This window comes from Mytilus galloprovincialis, chromosome 9 (assembly GCF_965363235.1).
Source record: "Mytilus galloprovincialis chromosome 9, xbMytGall1.hap1.1, whole genome shotgun sequence".
Lineage (NCBI taxonomy): Eukaryota > Metazoa > Mollusca > Bivalvia > Mytilida > Mytilidae > Mytilus > Mytilus galloprovincialis.
The window spans coordinates 50,509,390-50,530,704 of record NC_134846.1 but is presented as its reverse complement, the minus strand read 5'-3'; the positions used below and the strand labels follow the sequence as shown (position 1 = coordinate 50,530,704).

General features: G+C 31.6%; 1 protein-coding gene across 2 annotated transcripts; it reads left to right on the top strand.

The window, feature by feature from the left end:
• Positions 1-309: 309 nt before the first annotated feature.
• Positions 310-20,527, top strand: LOC143045213 (transcription initiation factor TFIID subunit 6-like). 2 transcript variants are annotated; one of them, XM_076217566.1, is made up of 13 exons: positions 310-460; positions 4,457-4,653; positions 7,846-7,932; positions 8,476-8,629; positions 9,831-10,048; positions 11,784-11,849; positions 12,437-12,514; positions 13,033-13,134; positions 13,787-13,911; positions 15,279-15,411; positions 15,966-16,091; positions 18,016-18,222; positions 19,685-20,527. In XM_076217566.1, exons 2-13 carry the CDS (start codon positions 4,495-4,497, stop codon positions 20,138-20,140), a joined length of 1,911 nt encoding a protein of 636 aa, XP_076073681.1. In that variant the 5' UTR covers positions 310-460; positions 4,457-4,494; the 3' UTR covers positions 20,141-20,527. The 2 variants fall into 2 exon arrangements, with proteins under 2 accessions (XP_076073681.1, XP_076073680.1); XM_076217565.1 differs by having other exon boundaries at positions 310-464.
• Positions 20,528-21,315: the final 788 nt, after the last annotated feature.

The following is a 21,315-nucleotide window of genomic DNA, read 5'->3' as shown; positions in this document are numbered from 1 at the left end:
TGGAAACAGAACGTTATCTTCAACGTTATGAAGTTGTAACTTCATACCAGAAGAAAAAAAAGCCTGAAGGTCTTTTTTTATACCAGATAATTATAATAGGTTAAAGTAAACCTTAAAAACAGCATTCATTCATCTGTTGATTTAATTTAACTTTATTATTTATCTTAACTGTTAAAACCTTTCATATTACGCTAATATTGTTCTCACATGATAGTTTTAAACATTTAAAAAGCAAAAAAAAGTTTATTCACAAATCCGGAACAAATTTCTCATCCCGAGTTTGTTCACATATTAGTTTAATAATTCTGCTTCCGGTTGTTTCGAGCCGAAAAACATTCAGCTACCCGTTTTGTATTATTTCCTTCTGGTGTTGTGTTTCATGCAAATAATTTAAATGTTGAATTGAATTGAAGCGATTTTGGCACTCTGTTGAATGCTTTCAAGGACAGTCATGTGGACAGTAGGTACAGTGTTTGCTACATAACTCATTTGCTTGCCATAGAAATTACCTCCCCTTTGGTACTTTTTGAACAGAAATTTAAGTTTCTGCACAGGGGTTAAATTTTTTTGTTAAAGCTAACTAGCCCAGGACTTATTGGCAGCAGGATTTTACTAGCCCTGTTGGAAGAACTGCTAGTCCATCAAAACTGACCTGCTAGCCCTAGTATGCCTTAAAAATCAAGAGTTTGCTGCATAATACAAAGTAGGTGTCCTTTGTTTTTGAAGGAGACATTATACATTGTATTTTATAATTTTTGTTGATCTGTTATTTATTCTTTTGGTGCTTAACCCAACTTAGTTGTTCCCACATTCAAAGCAGACTTTTTATTGGCGTGCTTGGGGCAACTAACGGCAATATTCACAGAGCATTGTCTGTTTTTTCATCAGCAACAGCCAACCTTGCCAGGGGAATCATTGTGTCCCAGTTCTGCCAACTTTTCAGGAAGTGAATGCGTGATGTTTTGGCCAAAATGTAAAGATCAAAGAGAAAAAACAATAGATGCCGCCAAATAAGCCTGAACATGTGCGAGTCTCGCGCTACAGACTTGACAGCCCTGCTGTCCTGGACACTATTATTTTTTTCCGCAGCTTTTCCCTGTCGTATTTAGCATTTTTGGGGGATGAATTTTCAGCCTTGTTACTCCCTTCATCTACCGTTTTTCGTTTTGAAACTGACGAAGTTCCTGGGGTTCCTGTACTAAAATATTAAGAAATATTTTGTTGCATGGTTTCGTGCTCAAGAGCTGTGCAACAAGACAGGTCAATACCAAGCAATACATCATACCCGGTCCCCCAAATATCGTTAATTGAAAATCTCGGCACGATAAGCAATGTACAATACCCCAAGCCATGGTATGAGAAATCGATATTTAAAGTACAAGAATTGCAATCAACACATGATACCAAGCCACCCAGACATGCCAGAGTTATTTGTTCTATTTTTAAAATATTTACAACAGGACCTGTACAAACCAGTTCAAATTCTTGGAATCCCGGATGACTTAATTGAATCGAAATGGCTAACATAAAATAGTGATGAAGGGATTTTTCACTTTCTATTTTGGAAACGTCAAGAATTTTTTGTTACTAGTCCGTCAAGCATATCGGATTACACATTTTAATTGCCCGAGGCGTAAATGATCTAGTCCCGGGCGTCGGGCAAGTGGATTTTTTAACCCCTGCAGTGCAGTCTTATACTTCATTGTACTTAATAGGCATATTAAAAAAACAGGGTTAATTAATTTTTTGACAGAATTTTTGTTTTCTGATTTTTTCAGGGATTGATTTATTGCTGTACCATCATGACCATGTTGACTCAAACTGATCAAAATCCGATGGATACAAAGTCAACATGTAAAAATTATTTTAGTCAAAATAATGAGGACATATTTAATTTGTTGTTTTGAGGACTTTAAAAAAGACTATTGAAAATTATCCAAAACATCAAAAGACAACATGATTATCTAGACTTATAATCTACAATCATGACAATGTACAAATTATTAATGTGCAGTGAAGTCCCCGGTGTCCGTACGGCCATTGATACCGTGCATTAGCTGATTTTGTCATATCAACACAGTAACACAAATAAAATCTTTCTGGTTATTGTTTTAGCCTTCCGAAGGGATGAAAAAGAATAAAATTGATAAGTTCAAGAGGTTTACAAATAATAACTGCAATCCTGTGATTTACAAATGTCAGTCAGGGGTACTACTTGTACAAGTGTATTTTATTTACTTGAAGAAGTAAACAAAAATATACACATATAAGTAAATAAATAATGCTTGAATTATCTCCCCTTAATTTTCTAAAAAAATTACTTATTCTTACAATCCCACAAAAATCCTCAAGTTTTGAGATGTAAAATCATGCAATGATTTTTCCCAGGTTTACTCAATTTTTTTCATTAAAGTTCAATGTTTCATCTCATTAATTCATCAAAGAAACTGATTGAGCAAAGATCTTGCATATTTGCGCAAGGCAATCAAAAATTGCTCCTTTGGGGCTTGTAAATGAGCAGTGTTATGAAGATAACAGACAAATGGGATTTTCATTGTCCATGAAATTACACTTAAATGATTAGTAAAGACATCTGCATGAAGGGTACACAATTTAAAATTCTAATAGAGCAAAGAAATCTTAAGAATTCAAGAAAAGAAGAAAGGATGATTTTTTTACTTATACATGTATCACATACTGAAAATCTCCACCACAGGTTAACAGATTAACAAAGTGTGAACATGCTAAATACTATATTTTAGCCATGGTAAGTCCAACAGTAGGAAGAAGATATTTTCTTGCAATATACATATAATGTATTAATTTAGTCTCCATGACTTTATAGAGCTATGAAATGACATTAACTTCAGATTACATTTTAACTTTGCTCTAGAATGATGACATGTTTATACAAAATACTTCAATCTTGATGCATCTTTGGACTCACAAGTTTTGAAAATGGTGAGTCAAGACAGATTTTCATGAGTCCAGGCCCCGGCACCATAAAACTTTTATTTTCTGAGTAAAAAAATATTCCCAGAATGAATTATATTACTCAGCTGAGAATAAGAACTTTTTTCTCTGCCATAAAAAAATATTCTCAGCATTTCTCAGTGATGTAAGCGGTAAAATGGATGTTTGAAAACAAAAATATGTACCAAACTTTCCCAAAAAACGCAGGTTTTATCTCTTTAACAATAATGTAAAACATAAAAAGAATCTATTATTATTAAGTATAGTTTTGGCTATACTCAAATATTTAAGATTATCATATACTTAGACTAAATAACATATGATTTTTACCGTATGATAATAGCATTAAATTAAAGTATTTTCCATATTTTTCGAATTGGTGCTTAGCGGGCTGATATGAAAAGTTTATCACATGCTTCGATTGTTATCACATGCCTTTCCGTAACGTTATCACATGGCATTCCGGTGATATTCTGCAAATTCCGGAAAATACATCTCAATGCTACCATTACAAAGTAGTGTACAAAACAATTATTTGAATACTGGAAAGTATATTGTGTAAAATAATTAAATTTGATTAAAAAAAAGAATATTAAATAAATGAATTTTTTAAGTTTTTCTGAAACATATATAGAAAGTTACTTTAAAAAAGTTGACTTTTCCAAACAATCTGAATGTTCATTATGTATCATATTGTTGAATTATTTTTTTGTCAATTCGTCTATATTAAAATGTGTTTTTTTTTCTTCTGTTGAGGCATATGATGGAAAGATTTCATATTGAATGTATCAAATTTTGGGTCCGACGTCCGTGAACTTTTTACTCTTTCAACTTCTTTTCGGAAACCACGTAGAGGATCAATATGTGAATCTGTTATTTTTCTCTACTGTTGAAGCATATGATAAAAAGATCATAACATGTCATTTTTCATATCGCATGTATTATCAGCCCTCGGTCAATATCAGCCCTCGAGCCATGCGGCTCTTGGGCTGATATTGAACCTAGGGCTGATAATACATGCGATATGAAAAATGCCATGTAATAATCTGTTAATATTCTCAACTTTGAGTAGGAAAATATCTGAGAATTTTTTTATGGCGGTGCATTTTGCTGAGAATAAAAAAATTCCCAGGCTGAGTAAAAAAACATTACTCAAATAGTTTTATGGCGCATGGACTCGCAATAGTGAGAAGTTGAGAACCCTGGACTAGGTAGGGATTTTTTTTATTTCGTGTTTTTTTTTTTTCTGTGAATATCACGTCTATGTGAACAACATTCTGACTTTAACAGTTCTTAATGAAAAATGACAAAAAAATCTTGAGGGTATGCTATTATGAAGACTAAAAAGTAGAGTAGGTAGGGTAACTGAAAGTTCCAAACACACATATATTTTTGTTTAGCATTTATAATGTACTTTGTAGCATGGAGTTTAATTTACAAATCAATATTTATTAAACTAAATTAATTGATTGTTAAATTTTAGGATAACTATTGCCAAAAGACATGAAAATATAACTTATCATGGCTGATAAGGAACACAAGGACCATAAGATCAGCAGCCATCTTACATCAGAGTCTGTCAAAGTCGTCTCTGAGCAAGTTGGAATTGTGGGATTGCCAGATGATGCAGCACAGTATTTAGCAGCAGACTGTACATACAGGGTTAAACAATTAGTACAGGTATGAAAGTAAATTGTATAAGATATTATTAAATGATATGAGCAAGTAAGCCCTAATACGGATAAATCATCATGTGCAATACTGAAAACGTCCCACTGTCGATATAAATCAAGATTTAATATTGCTCTTCGAAACAGGGCCAATACAGAAAAAAGCGGGAAAAAAGAAGTTCACTTCCGGTTTTCAATTTTCTTACGCCATTACTTAACTTTGGAAGTATAGTTATGCATGAAAACATAGAATTTGTATAATATTTTTTAAATTAAAATCATAAAATAAACAGGTTATATGATGTGCAATGTTTTGTAACTTCTTAAAGTTTTGAAACGGAAAAAACAGGGCCAATACAGAAAAAGCGGGAAAAAAGCCGTATTGGCCCATGGGCTAATACGGGACGTTCACTTCCGGTTTTTAATTTTCTTATAATCATTTAATAAAAGTGTTATGAACTGGCTGTTTCTGTATTGGCACTGGTATAGATTCTCGGTCAGCTGTATTGGCCCTCGACCCTACAGGTCTCGAGGCCAATACAGCAAACCTTGAATCTATACCAGTGCCAATACAGAAACAGCCAGTTATTATAGTATTAATGAATGGGTGTTTTTATAATGGCCCTGTTATATGTCCAAGGTCTGTAATAATGGTCCAGGAAGTCTGTAATGGCCCGAGGCAACGCCGAGGGCTATTACAGACATCCGAGGCCATTATTACTGACCGAGGACATATAACAGGGCCTTTATAAAAACGCCCATTTCTTAATACATTTATTAACCAACTGAACAAAAGTGTATGTGTTGCTGCTAACTTGATGTACTGTCTTACTCTTTTAATGACAGCTTAGTTTGAACAAAATAATTTGTACTCCACCATTATAAAGCTTTAAATATACCAAATATCCAAGATATTAAGTTGAAAGAGATATGTGTTAAAAAACAGGATGAACAGTGATCCCTTTATATGGTTCTTTAATGTTGGTGTTGGTTACTAAATTAAATAAAATACAAAAAGGTATTATACTCTTTACAACTTTGTTTTATTAACTTTATTAAAAACCCTAATAGGTCTTAATACAGACAAACTGGGCATTAATACAGGGCCATTACAGAAAAACAGGGCCATTACAGAAAAAACAGGGCCATTACAGAAAAACAGGGCCATTACAGAAAAAACGGCCATTACAGAAAAAAACAGGGCCATTACTGAAAAACAGGGCCATTACAGAAAATATGTAATTTTTAATAAACGGTCACTTTTGGCAATAATGCACTTAGTTGGTTAATAAACAGTATTAATGAATGGGTGTTTTTATAATGGCCCTGTTATATGTCCAAGGTCTGTAATAATGGTCGAGGAAGTCTGTAATGGCCGGAGGCAACGCCGAGGGCCATTACAGACATCCGAGGCCATTATTACTGACCGAGGACATATAACAGAGCCATTATAAAAACACCGATTTATTAATACATTTATTAACCAACTGAATAAAAGTGTATGGGTTGCTGCCAACTTGATGTACTCTCTACTCTTTCAATTAACTAATTTGTACTTCACCATGATAAATCTTTTAATATACCAAATATCCAAGATATTTCAAAGTTGACAGAAGTTATGTATTGAAAAACAGGATGAACAGTGATCCCTATATGTGGTTCTTTAATGTTGGTTGCTGGTTACTAAATTAAATAAAAAAAAAATTATAATCTTTACAACTTAATTTTATTAACTTTATTAAAAACCCTAACTGTGCTTTATACAGACAAACTGGGCATTAATACAGGGCCATTACAGAAAAACAGGGCCATTACAGAAAAAACAGGGCCATTACAGAAAAACAGGGCCATTACAAAAAATATATAATTTTTAATAAACAGTCATTTTTGGCAATAATGTACTTAGTTGGTTAATAAATAACACTATACCGTAGTATATAATATCCCACTCACAGATTTAGAGTGGAAGATATAACTTTCATTACATATTCCATGTATTCCTCAGCTTCTGCAGTAATATTTAATAATGAGTTGATTTATGTAAATGATTTTAAGATTTGGTGTGGGTTCCATGTAGTCATTTCCTGTTTCATATCATTTTAAAACAGAACTTTAAAAAAATAACTAATGATCTTTGGGAAGAAAGGATGTACCAAAAAAAATGTACATGTGAATGCACTTTAAAACATGTTTAATTGATATTGTATAGTGTGTCTTCTATGTTTTGATGTTACATTACGGTGGATTCATTTATTTTCGTGGGTTTCAATTTTCGTGGATGAGGAAAGCTTTGATCTTTGATTTCGTGGTTTTGCCAATCTGTGCACACAAAACCTATAGAATTTTTTTCATTTGCTGAACATTTGAATTCGTTGTTCACCTGCACCCATCATGCCCATGAAACCCATGAAAATTGGTATCCAACAAATAATAATAACAGCATTGTTTCCGAGAAGGCTGAAGGTTTGTACATATTAAAATGTTTAAACCTGCTGCATTTGTTTGCACCTGTGTTAAGTCATGAATCTGCTGTTCAGTAGTTCTTTTTTATAAAGATATGTCTGTTAGTTTTCCTGTTTGAATGATTTTACACTAGTCAATTTTGGGGCCCTTTATAGCTTGTTGTTTGATGTGAACCAAGGCTCTGTGTTGACAACCGTACTTTGACCCATAATGATTTACTTTTACAAATTGTGACTTAGATGGAGAGTTGTCTCATTGGCACTCATACCACATCTTCGTATATCTATTAAGTTACATAAATCTGGAAATTCTTCCATTGAATAAATTTATGTTATGTCATAACCTGCTCAAATGAATAATTTTATGATCTCCTTCAAACAAAAGACAATCTATACCTGAGGTCATTTACAATTTGCAGAAACTGCTGGAAAACTTAGCCAAGAATAGCAAGAAGGAATAAGTGATGGAAACATAAAATGTTCATTTAAATTTTGATGAAACCAATTTAAAATAATAGTGGTTTTTTTTTAAGTTGAAGGTTAAATCAGAACTGAAAAGTTGAACATGGTTAAGATAACATGAAACAAATGGTAACATATTATAAACAAAACAAAAAGATCAAACACTCATATATTAACTAGACATCCTTAAGAAATAGGTTGAAAATTTACATAATGCTCATCTATCATGTCTGTAATTATGCATCTTTTCCGTATATATATATTCTTGTACATTATAGGAAGCAATCAAATTTTCTGGACATAGAAAAGGTCAGAAGCTGTCAACCTCTGATTTTGATCAGGCATTGAGGTTAAAGAATGTGGAGGTTAAATATGTACTTAAAAATAGACATACATTTAGATAAATATATTAAGTTTGAAATATATGCTACAGAGCAAAGAGACTGGGGTTCGTATTATTACATACAATTTATTTCGTATAAATTTTTCACTTAAAAACTTTTTTTTTTTAAAGAGAGTACTTGCCATCAAGATAAAAAAATGCATGGAATAGTAGCTAAAGTTGTAATATCTCATGATTTTAACCAGATAGAGACTATCTACATTTGTTTTTTCATCAGAAAAGAAAATCATTTTCATTTTTCTATTTCATTTTTGTTTAACAACATCATGCAGGAAATGTTTAACATGATTATGTAAAACATGAAGTTTTGTGCACTGAAAGAGAGTGCATGAATTAAAAATTGTTACATATGATGAAAACATGATGAAAATTCAAGAAATTTGATAGAAATGCAAATATGATAACATGTATTTTTCATTCTTTTAATGATTAAATACTCTTAGAAACAAATAGAAAAAGCTTTTCATTTATTGATCAATTTCTTAAAATTTTCAATATTTTACAGCCTCTTTATGGATTTCACAGTAAAGAATTTGTACCATTCCGTTTTGCCAGTGGAGGTGGAAGAGAGCTACATTTTACTGAGGAGAAGGAGTTGGAGTTATCCGATATCATCAACACTACACTGCCTAAAGTCCCTCTAGATGTGGCTTTGAAAGGTGAAATAGTTTCACAAACTCTGCATTTATTATTATTTGTGGATACAAATTTTTGGGGGTAAAGGCTAATCATAAATTTAGGTATTCAATGTATGCTGATTTTAGTTCAAGATGTTTGACCAGGAAATCACATATTTATAAAATAGACATATTTTCCTTAAAGGGGCACTAGCTACGAGAAATATGCAAATGGTGAATTAATAATTCGCTTTTAGCATCCAGTATGGTTCACATTTGACAAAATATGCTAAAAAACATTGATTATGAATTATTCACTTGCAAATGAATAATTCAACCTCATTGAATCCGTATTCATGTGAACTTCAATTTAACCCCTTAGCTTGAGATGAATAACATGTGAATTGTAAGTTTAAAGTTATTTTAAGGAACAGAATGTCAACATTAAAAGTGAAACAAGGTAAAACATTTGATTGACTGATTCGATCCACAAACTATCATTCTCATACAGGTAAAAACGATCATAAACATTTATTTTTCATCTATAATATGAAATTAAATAGACCTAGAATAATCAAACAGCACAAGTTTGCTTAATCTATTTATATGTTTACATCGCTTATATGGGCATCGGATGATTTTAGAGGTCAACTAGATAAATAATTAGATGGAGTCTTCACTAAATTACACACGAAATGAAGCTATGTCTTTTCATGCCAGTTCCCTATTTATTTATTTTTGACTTTTAATATTTTGGATAATTGTTTTACATTGTTATAAATAAGATATGAGAATTTGATTAAAATGGGTGAACATGAATTTGACAGCTACATATAGTGCCCCTTTAATCCATGAATATCTTGAAAAAAAAATCCACATTAGCATTAGAAATAACTTCTCATATGATATAGATGAAAATTCATTTAAAACAGAATTTGCATGATTAAAAATAACAAAGTGCTGCATTTTGCATTTAAAAGTAAAGACAGTGAATTGGAAGATAGGAATTTGTCAAAATTGTTTTCTACAATCCTTTAAACTTTGGTGTATATATCATTTAGCAGATAATTGAGAGAAAAAAACATACTTGCTGTTATAATTGTCTAATTATATATGGAGAAGTTACTTGGAACTATTTTATCATTTCTTTGTAATAAAACTGTTTTCTTTTTTTTTCTTAAAAAAATAAGGTCATGGAGGTTTACCAAACAAAGATGATTATAGTATGTTGTTACTATTTCAGCTCATTGGTTATGTATTGAGGGTATTCAGCCTACAATACCAGAAAATCCTCCTCAAGCCAGCAAGGATCAACAGAAGAAAGAGATATTAGATACCAAAGTAAAGACAGCTATTGACAACAAACCACAGAAACCTGTTGTTCCTGAGAAGTCTCGGCATCGACATAAAGCTGTTGATTTGGTCAAAGTCAAGGAGTTATCTACCCATGAGTTATCTGTGGTTTGTATTTTGTAGTATGTTTGTAGTCGGGCAAGAATAAATTATTTCTTTAAATTGTAATATGTCTTATTTTTACTGTTCAACCACTAAAATACAGGCTTTCGTAATGCATTGTAATATGTCAAATTAAATAATTTGCTGTTGGTAGTATATATCCATTTTAATATCAGAAGCCTTGAAATGAGTGTTTTGCAGAAGTAACAGTTTCTTAAATTGTTTAATATATTAAGGTCATGAGCTCTTTTTTGGTTAGAAGTTATGAGTATGTTTGGAATTTGTTTGGAGGTTGTTTTAAACATTATTTATATATCTTTTGTCAAGATTTTACTGTTTACTGATGGGCAGTGAGAAAAGTAACCCATAGCAAAGAAATTCTTCCATATTTATTTAAATAATAGGGATTATTTATAAACTGATTTTATTAGGTCCTTATTACATTTAGAGCTATTCAAATTTAATATGAGGCAGGCATTTCCTGTAAATGGGGACGAAGTCTGTATGAATTATTTTTTTGTAACTTAAATATTTGTTTTAAAAAAAAAAGAAACGGAAATACCGTAACGTTTCCGATTTTGGTTCTGTTGTTAGGGATTTTAGTTGTGACGTTATTTAAGTTATGACATCATATGCAATGTAAACAAAGAAACGCTATCATCAGGTAACGTTATTTCATATCAAGGAATTATTAGGGCCCCGCCAAAGGCGGGTCGCCCTATAGTGATCAGTCTGTCCGTCCGTCCGTCCGTCCGTAACACTTTGTTTCCGCTCCATATCTAGAGAACCATTATGATTTCATACTTTATACTTTACATGTTTATTAACCACCACCAGAGGGCGTGTCATGATGTATGTACAACTTCCTAGGTCAAAGGTCAAGGTAAAAAAACTTTGGTTTCAGTTGACAACCCTGTGTCCTGTGGTGAAGATCGTGTCCGCTCTATATCTTGAGAACCGTTATGATTTCAAAGTTTATACTTGACATGTATATGAACCAACACCAGAGGGTGTGTCGTAATTTATGAACGACTGCCTAGGGCAAAGTTCAAGGTCAAAAACTTTGGTTTCAGTTGACAACCCCATGTCCTATGGTAAAGATCGTGTCCGCTCTATATCTTGAGAACCGTTATCATTTCAAAGTTTATACTTGACATGTTTATAAACCGACACCAAAGGGTGTGTCATAATTTATTTACAACTTCCTAGGTCAAAGGTCAAGGTCAAAAACTTTGATTTCAGTTGACAAACCCATGTCTTATGGTAAAGATACAATTTTTTAATGCACATTATTCACAGCGGGGCCCACAGAGATGGCTCCCATCTCAATGATATCTAGTTAAAAATGAAATTGGTATTGCGTCCCTTCCTATTTTATACTAGACTGATAAATATATATTTTACTCAAAGTTTCATACAAACGAGACCGGAAAAAGGAAGTACATTGTAGATTTCTGCGCAGATCCGGAAATTCAAAAGCGCGACAAAAAAAATTTGAACGATTTTGAGTTCATTAGTACAATGAAAATATCGGGAAAATTTTCCCGTTTTTTTTTTTTAATTTTCTACTGTTATTGGGGACTTCGTCCCCATATAATTTACATAAAGTACAGTTTATTTCTTTCCTTTAATTGTTGATGTCTAAGTTGCTATCTTTACATTTATTTTTAAATCAGTTGGTAAAATTAGTTAGCAATCATCCCATTAAAACGTTAATATGTAAATATTTTATTCTTTTCAGGAACAACAGTTGTATTACAAGGAGATTACAGAGGCCTGTGTTGGTGCTGATGAAGGAAGGAGATCGGTAAGATTTTATATAGTATTTTAAAATATATTTCTTATCCTGGTAAAATTAAGTCATTTTTATAAGATGTTATAGTTGGATATTCTAGCAAGGAAGATGATACAACTGTTATAATAAATTGTTTTTTTGAAATTAACCAAAAAGGTTAATATTGTGATTTTCTTTCACTTAGTAAATAATACCTTGTTTTAATTCCAATAAAACGTTGGGTACACATGCTTGATGTCAAAAATGAATTTAAAACTGAACATCAGTTGTATTTTAATCAAAGCTGGAAAAAAAAATGATAATTTCTACAAGAGATTCTAGTCATGAAATTCAAGTAATTTATTTGTATTCGTACAATTAACATTGGGACAATTCAATGTGGGTATGCATCATATGTCAGAGTTTTAAACATCACTAATGTTTAGTATAAAGATTATGAAAATATAATACATATCCATCTGACTATGAAAGTAGAGCATGATATGAAAGAATTGTTTCTAAAGCAAATGCAGTGATTTGCACGTTATGTCTTCTGTTGACTGTGTTATGTACATTTTTGTGTGCACACATTTAACATTGATTTCTGTTTTATTTTCTAGGAAGCTTTACAGAGTTTATCATCAGATCCTGGATTACATCAGATGTTGCCAAGATTTAGTACTTTTATATCTGAAGGGGTTGGTATTGAATAAGATTATTATGTCATCTGTATAATTGTTGATGATTTGTCCACATATTGCAATGATTAAAAATTAATTGTAAATATACCTGTAAAATTGTAAAAAAATATATAACAGATCAAAATTGCAAAGTTGTAGACTTAATTTCATTTAGACAGAATCAGCTGATATCAACTTCCTCTACTGCAATGGAGGTCATAGTTTTGATCAACAGATATAAGCAGATGTGGTATGAGTGCCAATGAGACATCTCTCCATCCAAGTCGTAATTTGTAAAAGTAAACTATTATAGGTGAAAGTACAATTTCAACCATAGTGTTGGCTCACACCAAACAGCAAGCTATAAAGGGCCTCAAAACCATTCACTTATCAATACATATTAAACATTTTAAGCAATCATGGAAAAAATACTTACTTAAAGTGTCATCAAAGTTATACATGTATAAATTTATATTGAGAATTGGCAATTTTACTATTTTCAATTGTAATGTAATATAACATGATCAATATTTTAGGTGAAGACCAATGTTGTACAGAATAATTTGGCTTTGTTAATTTACTTGATGAGGATGGTCAAATCCTTGATGGATAATCAGACTTTATACCTCGAAAAATATGTAAGTTTTAGTATTATAAAAATTAGTATAAGTTTTACAGTAGTTTTGATTTATTGGTGAAAAGGCAATTCTTTTGAAAGCAAAAGTAAAGTTACAAAATTTGATGGGAAATATCAAAATTATTATTGATTATGCTTAATTTTTCTATGACAGTGTATATAAATTTGAATTTTGATCTTTTTACATGAAAAAGAAAAAACGGAATTTTGTAATGAGATGCACAGTTATTACATTTGAGAATGAAATAAAGGCAAAAATGAATCTGTTCCTGAGAAATTGACTTTTTCCTCTTAATTCATGTAAATATGAATTTATATGACTATAAGGACATGGTGTATGATTACCAACAAGATAGCCATCCACCAGAGTTAAAATGATGTGGATGAAAGCAATTAAAGGTCATCTAGGTGTACAACCTTTAACACTAAGCAAACATATATTATATAGTGAGCTATAAAAAGCTTGACATGAAAAATGTAACAATTCAAGACAAGAAAACTAACAGCCTAAAAAAAGTATTTATAACAATATAATTTACAAAATAAAAATGACAGACATGAACCAACAACAACAACTGAAATACTGACTACTGGCTTGGGGTCAGGAACATGAAAAATGTTTAAAACTAAATATGTATTTTGTATATTTTTAGTTGCATGAGTTTGTACCAGCTGTTTGTACTTGTATTGTAAGTAAACAGTTGTGTATGAGACCTGAAGCAGATAACCACTGGGCATTAAGAGATTTTGCTGCTAGACTTATGGCACAGATGTGCAAGTAAGTATATGTAACAATGTTTTAGAGTTTAATGAGAGAAATTTATGTATTACTGAAAAATTATTACACCAGGATTTTTGATATCACAAACTAGTCAAAACATATACTAAATTTTATCAGCGGTATAAGGACCTCATTCGTAAATATAGCTCAATATGCAGACTTCTTATATGTTCAGGTATTTCACATCCAATTTTTTATGGAAATATTCTTTATAAAGCACAAAAATGTCAGTATTCACCTAAGAAGCTAACAAAACCTTTAAATAGACTTATTAAGAAGGGATATAGTTACGATACTGTTGTCAGGTCATTAAAGATTGCATATTTTGGCATTAATATTGATTCACTAATAGGGTCTTTGCATCAGAACTAAACACATTTATTTAAAAACTAGTTGTTGGCATGACACGGGTTATGCTTTTCTCATATATGTTATGATGGTATGATACTAAACCCCTAACATGAGGGATTGTGCCTGATATTCATATGATGAAGACATGATCTTTCAATCATTTAAATTGAAGTCTGGAGCCGACATGTCAGTTAACTGCTAGTAGTCTGTTGTTATTTATGTATTATTGTCATTTTGTTTATTTTCTTTGGTTACATCTTCTAACATCAGACTCGGACTTCTCTTGAACTGAATTTTAATGTGCGTATTGTTATGCAATTACTTTTCTACATTGGCTAGAGGTATAGGGGGAGGGTTGAGATCTCATAAACATGTTAAACCCTGTCACATTTTTGCGCCTGTCCCAAGTCAGGAGCCTCTGGCCTTTGTTAGTCTTGTATTATTTTTAATTTCAGTTTCTTATGTACAATTTGTAGTTTAGTATGGTGTTCATTATCACTGAACTAGTATATATATATTTGTTAAGGGGCCATCTGAAGGACACCTCCGGGTGCTGGAATTTCTCGCTGCATTGAAGACCTGTTGGTGACCTTCTGCTGTTGTCTGTTCTATGGTCGGATTGTTGTCTCTTTGACACATTCCCCATTTCCATTCTCAATTTTATATTATCTACAGAATAATAAGTTTTTACCAATATTGCATAAATTATTGCCATACATTTTCTCTTTGGACACACTGCATACATATTGAATGTAGAATAAAAATGTTGCATGAAATATGGTTGAATAACTTAAACAGAATTCTCTGGACATAAAGTTACCTAACAGGAATTAAATGATAAACAAAATGTAATATGCAGTATTTGAGGAATAAAAAACAGAACTGATCTATTTTTTTAATGTTTTTCCAAGTGGTGTAAGATATGTAGTTATCTCTGACATTGTAAATCACAAGATAGACATTGACAAACATATCCCTTTTGATTTGGACTATATTTAAATATTTTGTTTCAGGAATTTCAGCACAAATATCAACAATATCCAGTCTAGGATTACCAAAACATTTAGTGCTGCCATACAGAGTGAGAAAGCTGCATTAGCTTCACAATATGGGGCTGTTGCTGGCCTTGGAGAGCTTGGTGCAGAGGTTAATATTTATTTGCTTAGAGGCTATGTTGAAACAATATTATAAGGTCGATTGATTGCATAAATTACAAGAAACATCAGAAAATGAAAATGTTATTCACTAGGTACAAATAAAATTCTTAAAGTGAAAAAAATGGGTTGGATCATCATTAAGAAGCAGACTCTTGTACTATTCAAAGATAACCAATAAAGCACTGAAAAATACCAAAATCTTTACATTAGAAAAATACAAAATTTGCCTGCTCAGCTATAAAGGAGACAATGATCCAGAAAGAATCATTCAACACAGATTAGAAAGTCACTTTTATTCTTTTATAAGAATAAACTTAGTAGAAGGAACATTACTGTCCTGAAGGGAGGACATTCAAACTTCAACAGTAAGTTAGTCAAATAATTAAATATTGCTTGATAGGTCAACTAGCTCTGTGATTGGATTACAGAAAATTTCAACACCTGAAAATCTGGAAACATGTTTATGTTATACTCAAGCTACTTTAGATGTAAGAGATACAACATGTATACATGTTTTAATGACTTTTAATTACTGTTTTGTAGGTTGTAAGAACATTTCTTGTACCTAGAGTGAAGTATGTATCAGACAGGATGAAGGCTACAATGGAAGGTCTTGTTGTTAATAATGCTGACAAAATAGCTGCTGATAATATAAAGAAAGCTCTATCTGTAAGTATTTATATGGAGGCTGCTGAACAAAAGGTGTCTTGAAGTGTTCAAATTGGAATCCTACAGAATGGAAATAAAACGAAAAACATAAAAATATGAATAAGTTTTTATTATAAGAAAAATTTATTTGATTAGACTTGTATATGAAATATCTGACTAAGTATTTTAAATGGAAAAGCTATTAGTCAACTGGATATATAGTTAGCTTCAATTGGTGAATTGATGATTGCAAATTAAGTTTACTGGCAACACATTAGAGAAGCCAGTAAACAAGTATTTGCGACCATCAAAACACCAACTGATAACGTCGGAGCTATTATACAATACTGTTATCTCCATTCTAATGAAACTGACAGAAAACGACCTCAAACCATAAATTTAAAATCTATCATATGTCTTCTGTGCTTGTACATAAGTTTTCATAGCATCAATTGTGAATGCCATGAAAATTAATGACATATCCAGTCAAAATGAAAGTGACAAAAGATGTTGCATTATAATTAACTATTTTAAGAAATATTAGCATCCTGTAATGGGTTTACTTAAAGGTTATAGAATTTAGCAATTATTTTATTGATAATTGTGATGTCAATAAAATTTTAACAATTTATCTTTTTATAGTTTGTGTATTTTCACAAGGCAGCTGTTAAACATATTTTTGAAAGCACAGCTGTTTAAATATAACAAATTCTTGCAATCACAGCTGTTATATTACACAAAATTATTCTTTATACTGCAACTGTGCTATTTGGTCAGTAAGGTTATGTTGACTGTTTGTATATTTGCTAGTCAAAAATATTATACAGTCTTTTATACTGCAACTAGTTGTGTTTATTTCCTAAATATAGTAACATACTGTGAAAGTACTTTTATTTATGGGGAACCAATTTTCGTGGATTTCGTGGATGATTTTATCCACGAAGTTAAGTGTCCAACAAAATAAAATAAATGTTGTTCAAATTAAGACATGGAATGATCCCTAAATAGGCTTGACTACCGATAATATACAGAGAATACATTAAAAATCGGCAAATCTACCAAATGCACTATGAACTACAACTGCAGTCAGGATTTTACCCATTTAATCTTTAAAAACATAATTTGTACAACGTTAGATCTTTGAATTCTCATACAAAATATTTCTAATAGATGAAAGTCAGATTTTCGGTGATGATTATCTATGATAAAGTGTTCATATTATATCATAATTCTCCTACGGAAACTAATAACTTCATCGTGGGCCTGCTTTTGATTAGAAATTAAAAAAATAAATAGTTCAATGTCCATTTTAAGCCTTTGTTAACTGTTTTCTTCCATATTGACATGTTTATGACCTAATTAACACCTTTGATGGTCTTTAATCTGCTGATCACTCGATCTCGGGTTAATTAGTGTCATCACTATGATTAACACAGGTGCAACAATGTGAATGTTTACTTTGCAATTTCCTTCAATCGAGACAATTTGTAATCGTCGTTTCTAGTGGCTTCAATTCTTCACTCTATTTTGTTTTTAGAAAACTAAAATCCACGAATTTAAGAACCCACGAACATGTAACTTTTGCTCAAACCACGAAAAAATTGATACCCACGAATAAAAGTACTTTTACAGTAGCTATATATATTTTGTATAATGCCAATTTCATCATGGAACACTTTCTCCACATCAGAGGTCCATTAAGGGATGAAAATAAGTTTGACATTTGTGTTACGATTAAAAAAGCTATCATTTTATTAATTTAAGTGGCAGTATAAAAACAATATTAGGTCAATGTCATAAAAATATAAACTTTTTTGTACTCTACGCAAAACTGGGGAAGGGCTCGTTAGAACTATATGAATTTATTCCCAATGCTTATTATTAGTGAACTATTTGATAACAATTTAAAGATAAATGGTCTTTAATATCTTCTCTGTTTTTCAAGAAATACCTGTCACCAGTATTGAAGAATACAATGTTACCATCAGTAACTGTTGAGGAGTATATACAAGAGTTTGGATATCTTGGTCCACATATACACCAGTCAGTGGAAAGAGAGAGAAGAACACCTCAAATATCACCTCAATCACAACACTCAAGGTCAATGGTAGGGATAGCTCAGCCTCCACGACCACAGCTCAACCTCAGCCAGGTAAAATATTTGATACATTTGTATTTTATTAATTCAGCATGTATACTAAAATGAAGAAATAATTCATGGAAGCCATAGATTGTTGGAAATTTACACATGGCCTGGGCCGTGATATTCGAATTTTATCCTGAGCGTTAGCGATTCTAATAAGACAAATACGGTCATTACAAAACTGAAGTGAGAGTGGGTATGCTATGCCTGTGGCTGTTCTTTTTTACGCCCCGTGAGATAAAGCTCAAGCATTCTAATAAATCTATAGCTTGCATGGATTATTTCGTTAATAACCGCTAGAAAAAAATCTGTTTAATTCTTTTAATTCTCCAACCTAACATTTGCCGTTTTTAGTTTACATGTTTTTCTCGTAAGCTACCGTCAAATCCAAAGTGTACATTTCGTAACTAAGGAGCCGCCATGTTGACTTGCTTAAATCAGTAAATATGCGAATAAAGCAATACCATAGAAAATTAAACAAAACCTACCTCAAAATTCAATTTAAATACAATATTATACGAATTTGGAAGGCTCACATAACAGAGAACTTTCAACTCTAGCGTTTTCATTTGTATGACATCATGTTTAAAATGACTTAAATGCGCCAAAATCAGCAATAGACTTTCGCAGAATTTTAATTTATTTTTATTTTGTTGATTTCTTCGAGCTCATGTGCATTACTTTTAATATGCATCCGAATAAGAATACAAATTATTTTTCTTTTTTTAATTGCAATTTTTAAAACAATAAAATCGGCAAAGGGTTTGCAAATAGATTCAAATACATGTGGATTTACGTGGGAAGTATATTGTAACAGCCATTATTATGTATATCTCTGAGTCTGCGCTAAGTATAGATATATCGAGAATTTTATCACAGTGTTGTTTACAAAGCGAAAGAAGCATGTCATATTAGAATGTATAGCAATTGGTGTTACTTATTTGTTGAAATGGCAAAATTAGAAGAAATGGTAATAAAAGTAGACAGTTTCACTACTTATATATCATAATGTGCATCCTATTTTTAGCTAGCTGACTTGCTATATGCTATTGCCATCACTTGACAACCATTATTTTGTTGTTGTCAACCTTCTTAAAAAAATATTATCCTCTCTAACCAGAAGATTGATTCATCAAAATTTGGGGCTGAATAAAAACGAGCCTTTACCGACATTGCCACTAGTGCTTAAATTACATGAGTAAAATTCAAGTTACTGTCAAAAATCTTGAAAACCTTTTTTAAAAATAGAGAAAATGATATGGGGCAAAGTTCCTTATAATTTTATTTCCTCCAAAAATATCAGCTGACTTTCAAGTGGAAATTATACAGATATGCTAGTTTCTTATGTTTTTTTTGTTGTTTTTTTGGTATAATTTTTATGTATTTTATGTAAGCAAGACATTAATTCGTGTATAATTGTTTATGTATTTAATGTAAGCAGATTCATGTATAATTGTTTATGTATTTCCAGGCCAGACCACAAATCATTTTACAGCAGCCAGGATCAGCAGGTCCTACAATGACACATCAATCACCATTTCCACGAACACCTGGCGTAGGATCTCAACCCAAATTCATTGTCATGTCATCCCAGCCACGGGCAACACATACACCAGGTCAACCCATCAGCATGTCACCTCAGATACGACAGTCACTACCATCATCACTAGGAAACACGCCAACTATCGTAAAAGTTGTCTCATCATCAAACCCAGGGTCTTTACCAAGGACTCAAAGTGTCATACCAAGAACACCAACTCAGAAAATAGTAGTAGTATCTCTACCATCGGGAACGGGGCCCAGTATAGGGACTGGTACTTCAGATTTATCTACTGTATCATCTGCCATGGACCTGGGCATGAAAAGTGTGTTCAGTGAACAAGCAGCTGCACAATCAAACATTAAACCTGAACCTGACAATGGTTGATAATTAACATAGATATATGTTTTTTGCTGTAAACAAACTATTTAAGAATATCAACACATCAATCATGATCATTTTATAGATTTTGTATATACAGGTTAAAGAATATAATTGTATAGAGATATATGTATATTAAGACTGAAAATTGTCAGAAATATAAAGAAGATGTAAAGTTATTTGAAAAAGGACCGAAAATAATGAACTAGCTTGACATTGCAATAAGATTGGCCGACTAAAAATATTGATAATATCAATACATGTGATTACTTCATTCTTTCATACAGTACAAAAGTATAAACAATATACCACAGAAAGTGTATTAATATTAAGTATTGCTGAAATGTCACTTTTTCTAGAATGTCAAAACTGTGAATTAAAAATTTAAAACTACTTGAATCTTTATCATTTGATTATTATTACAGTGAGTTGACTGTTAGTGTTGGTCTTCACCAATTGGAACTCATTCAAAATTTTGACCAAATTGCAATTTGTTTTATTAAACCAAATTGTTCAACTGGTCAGAATATTGAACAAAATGTGAAAGTGCAAGGTGATAAAATAAAATATACTTACAATCCTATAAGACTTTAACTCCACTTTAATGATGTTGTGACAAAATTAGTTCATCAGTGTGTATAGTTATATTATAGTCATTTCCATGCTGAAGAGGAACTGTTTATTTTGAATTGCTATAAAATTGTCCAAACTAAGCTTTCATATAGTTTTTCTTTCTAAAAGTATCCCCCCCCCCCCCGTCTCAAAAAGTAGAAAAATCTACAACACATGTGAACACAAACATGATGGTAGTCTCACATATAAAAAATCAGCTCAAAATCTGAAAGGGTATAGAAAAAAAAGTCTGTATAACTGTGATTTTCAGCAATTTTCTAAGTCTTAACCCTTTATTTCTGCAAAAATCAGCAGAGTTGAAATAAACTTGAACTTGATCTGTAACTCATCATGGTTACCTGACACTTAAAATATCAGCCCAATATCTAAATGTATTTAGAAAAAATCCTGTATAACTGTGAATTTCAACAATTTATCAATGTCCAAAGCCCGATATTTCAGCAAAAAATTAACGAAGCAAAATGAAACTAAAACTTAATCTGTAACTCACATACCAAAAATCAGCCCAATATCTGAAGGTGTTTAGAAAAAAAGTCAATATGATGGTT

Bases quoted from the DNA above. Each gene is read 5' to 3' on its own strand.
- LOC143045213 (XM_076217566.1), top strand. From the start codon at position 4,495: ATGGCTGATAAGGAACACAAGGACCATAAGATCAGCAGCCATCTTACA. The intron at 4,654-7,845 runs GTATGAAAGTAA...TGTACATTATAG, and splicing joins GGGTTAAACAATTAGTACAG to GAAGCAATCAAATTTTCTGG. The intron at 16,092-18,015 runs GTAAGTATTTAT...CTGTTTTTCAAG, and splicing joins ATATAAAGAAAGCTCTATCT to AAATACCTGTCACCAGTATT.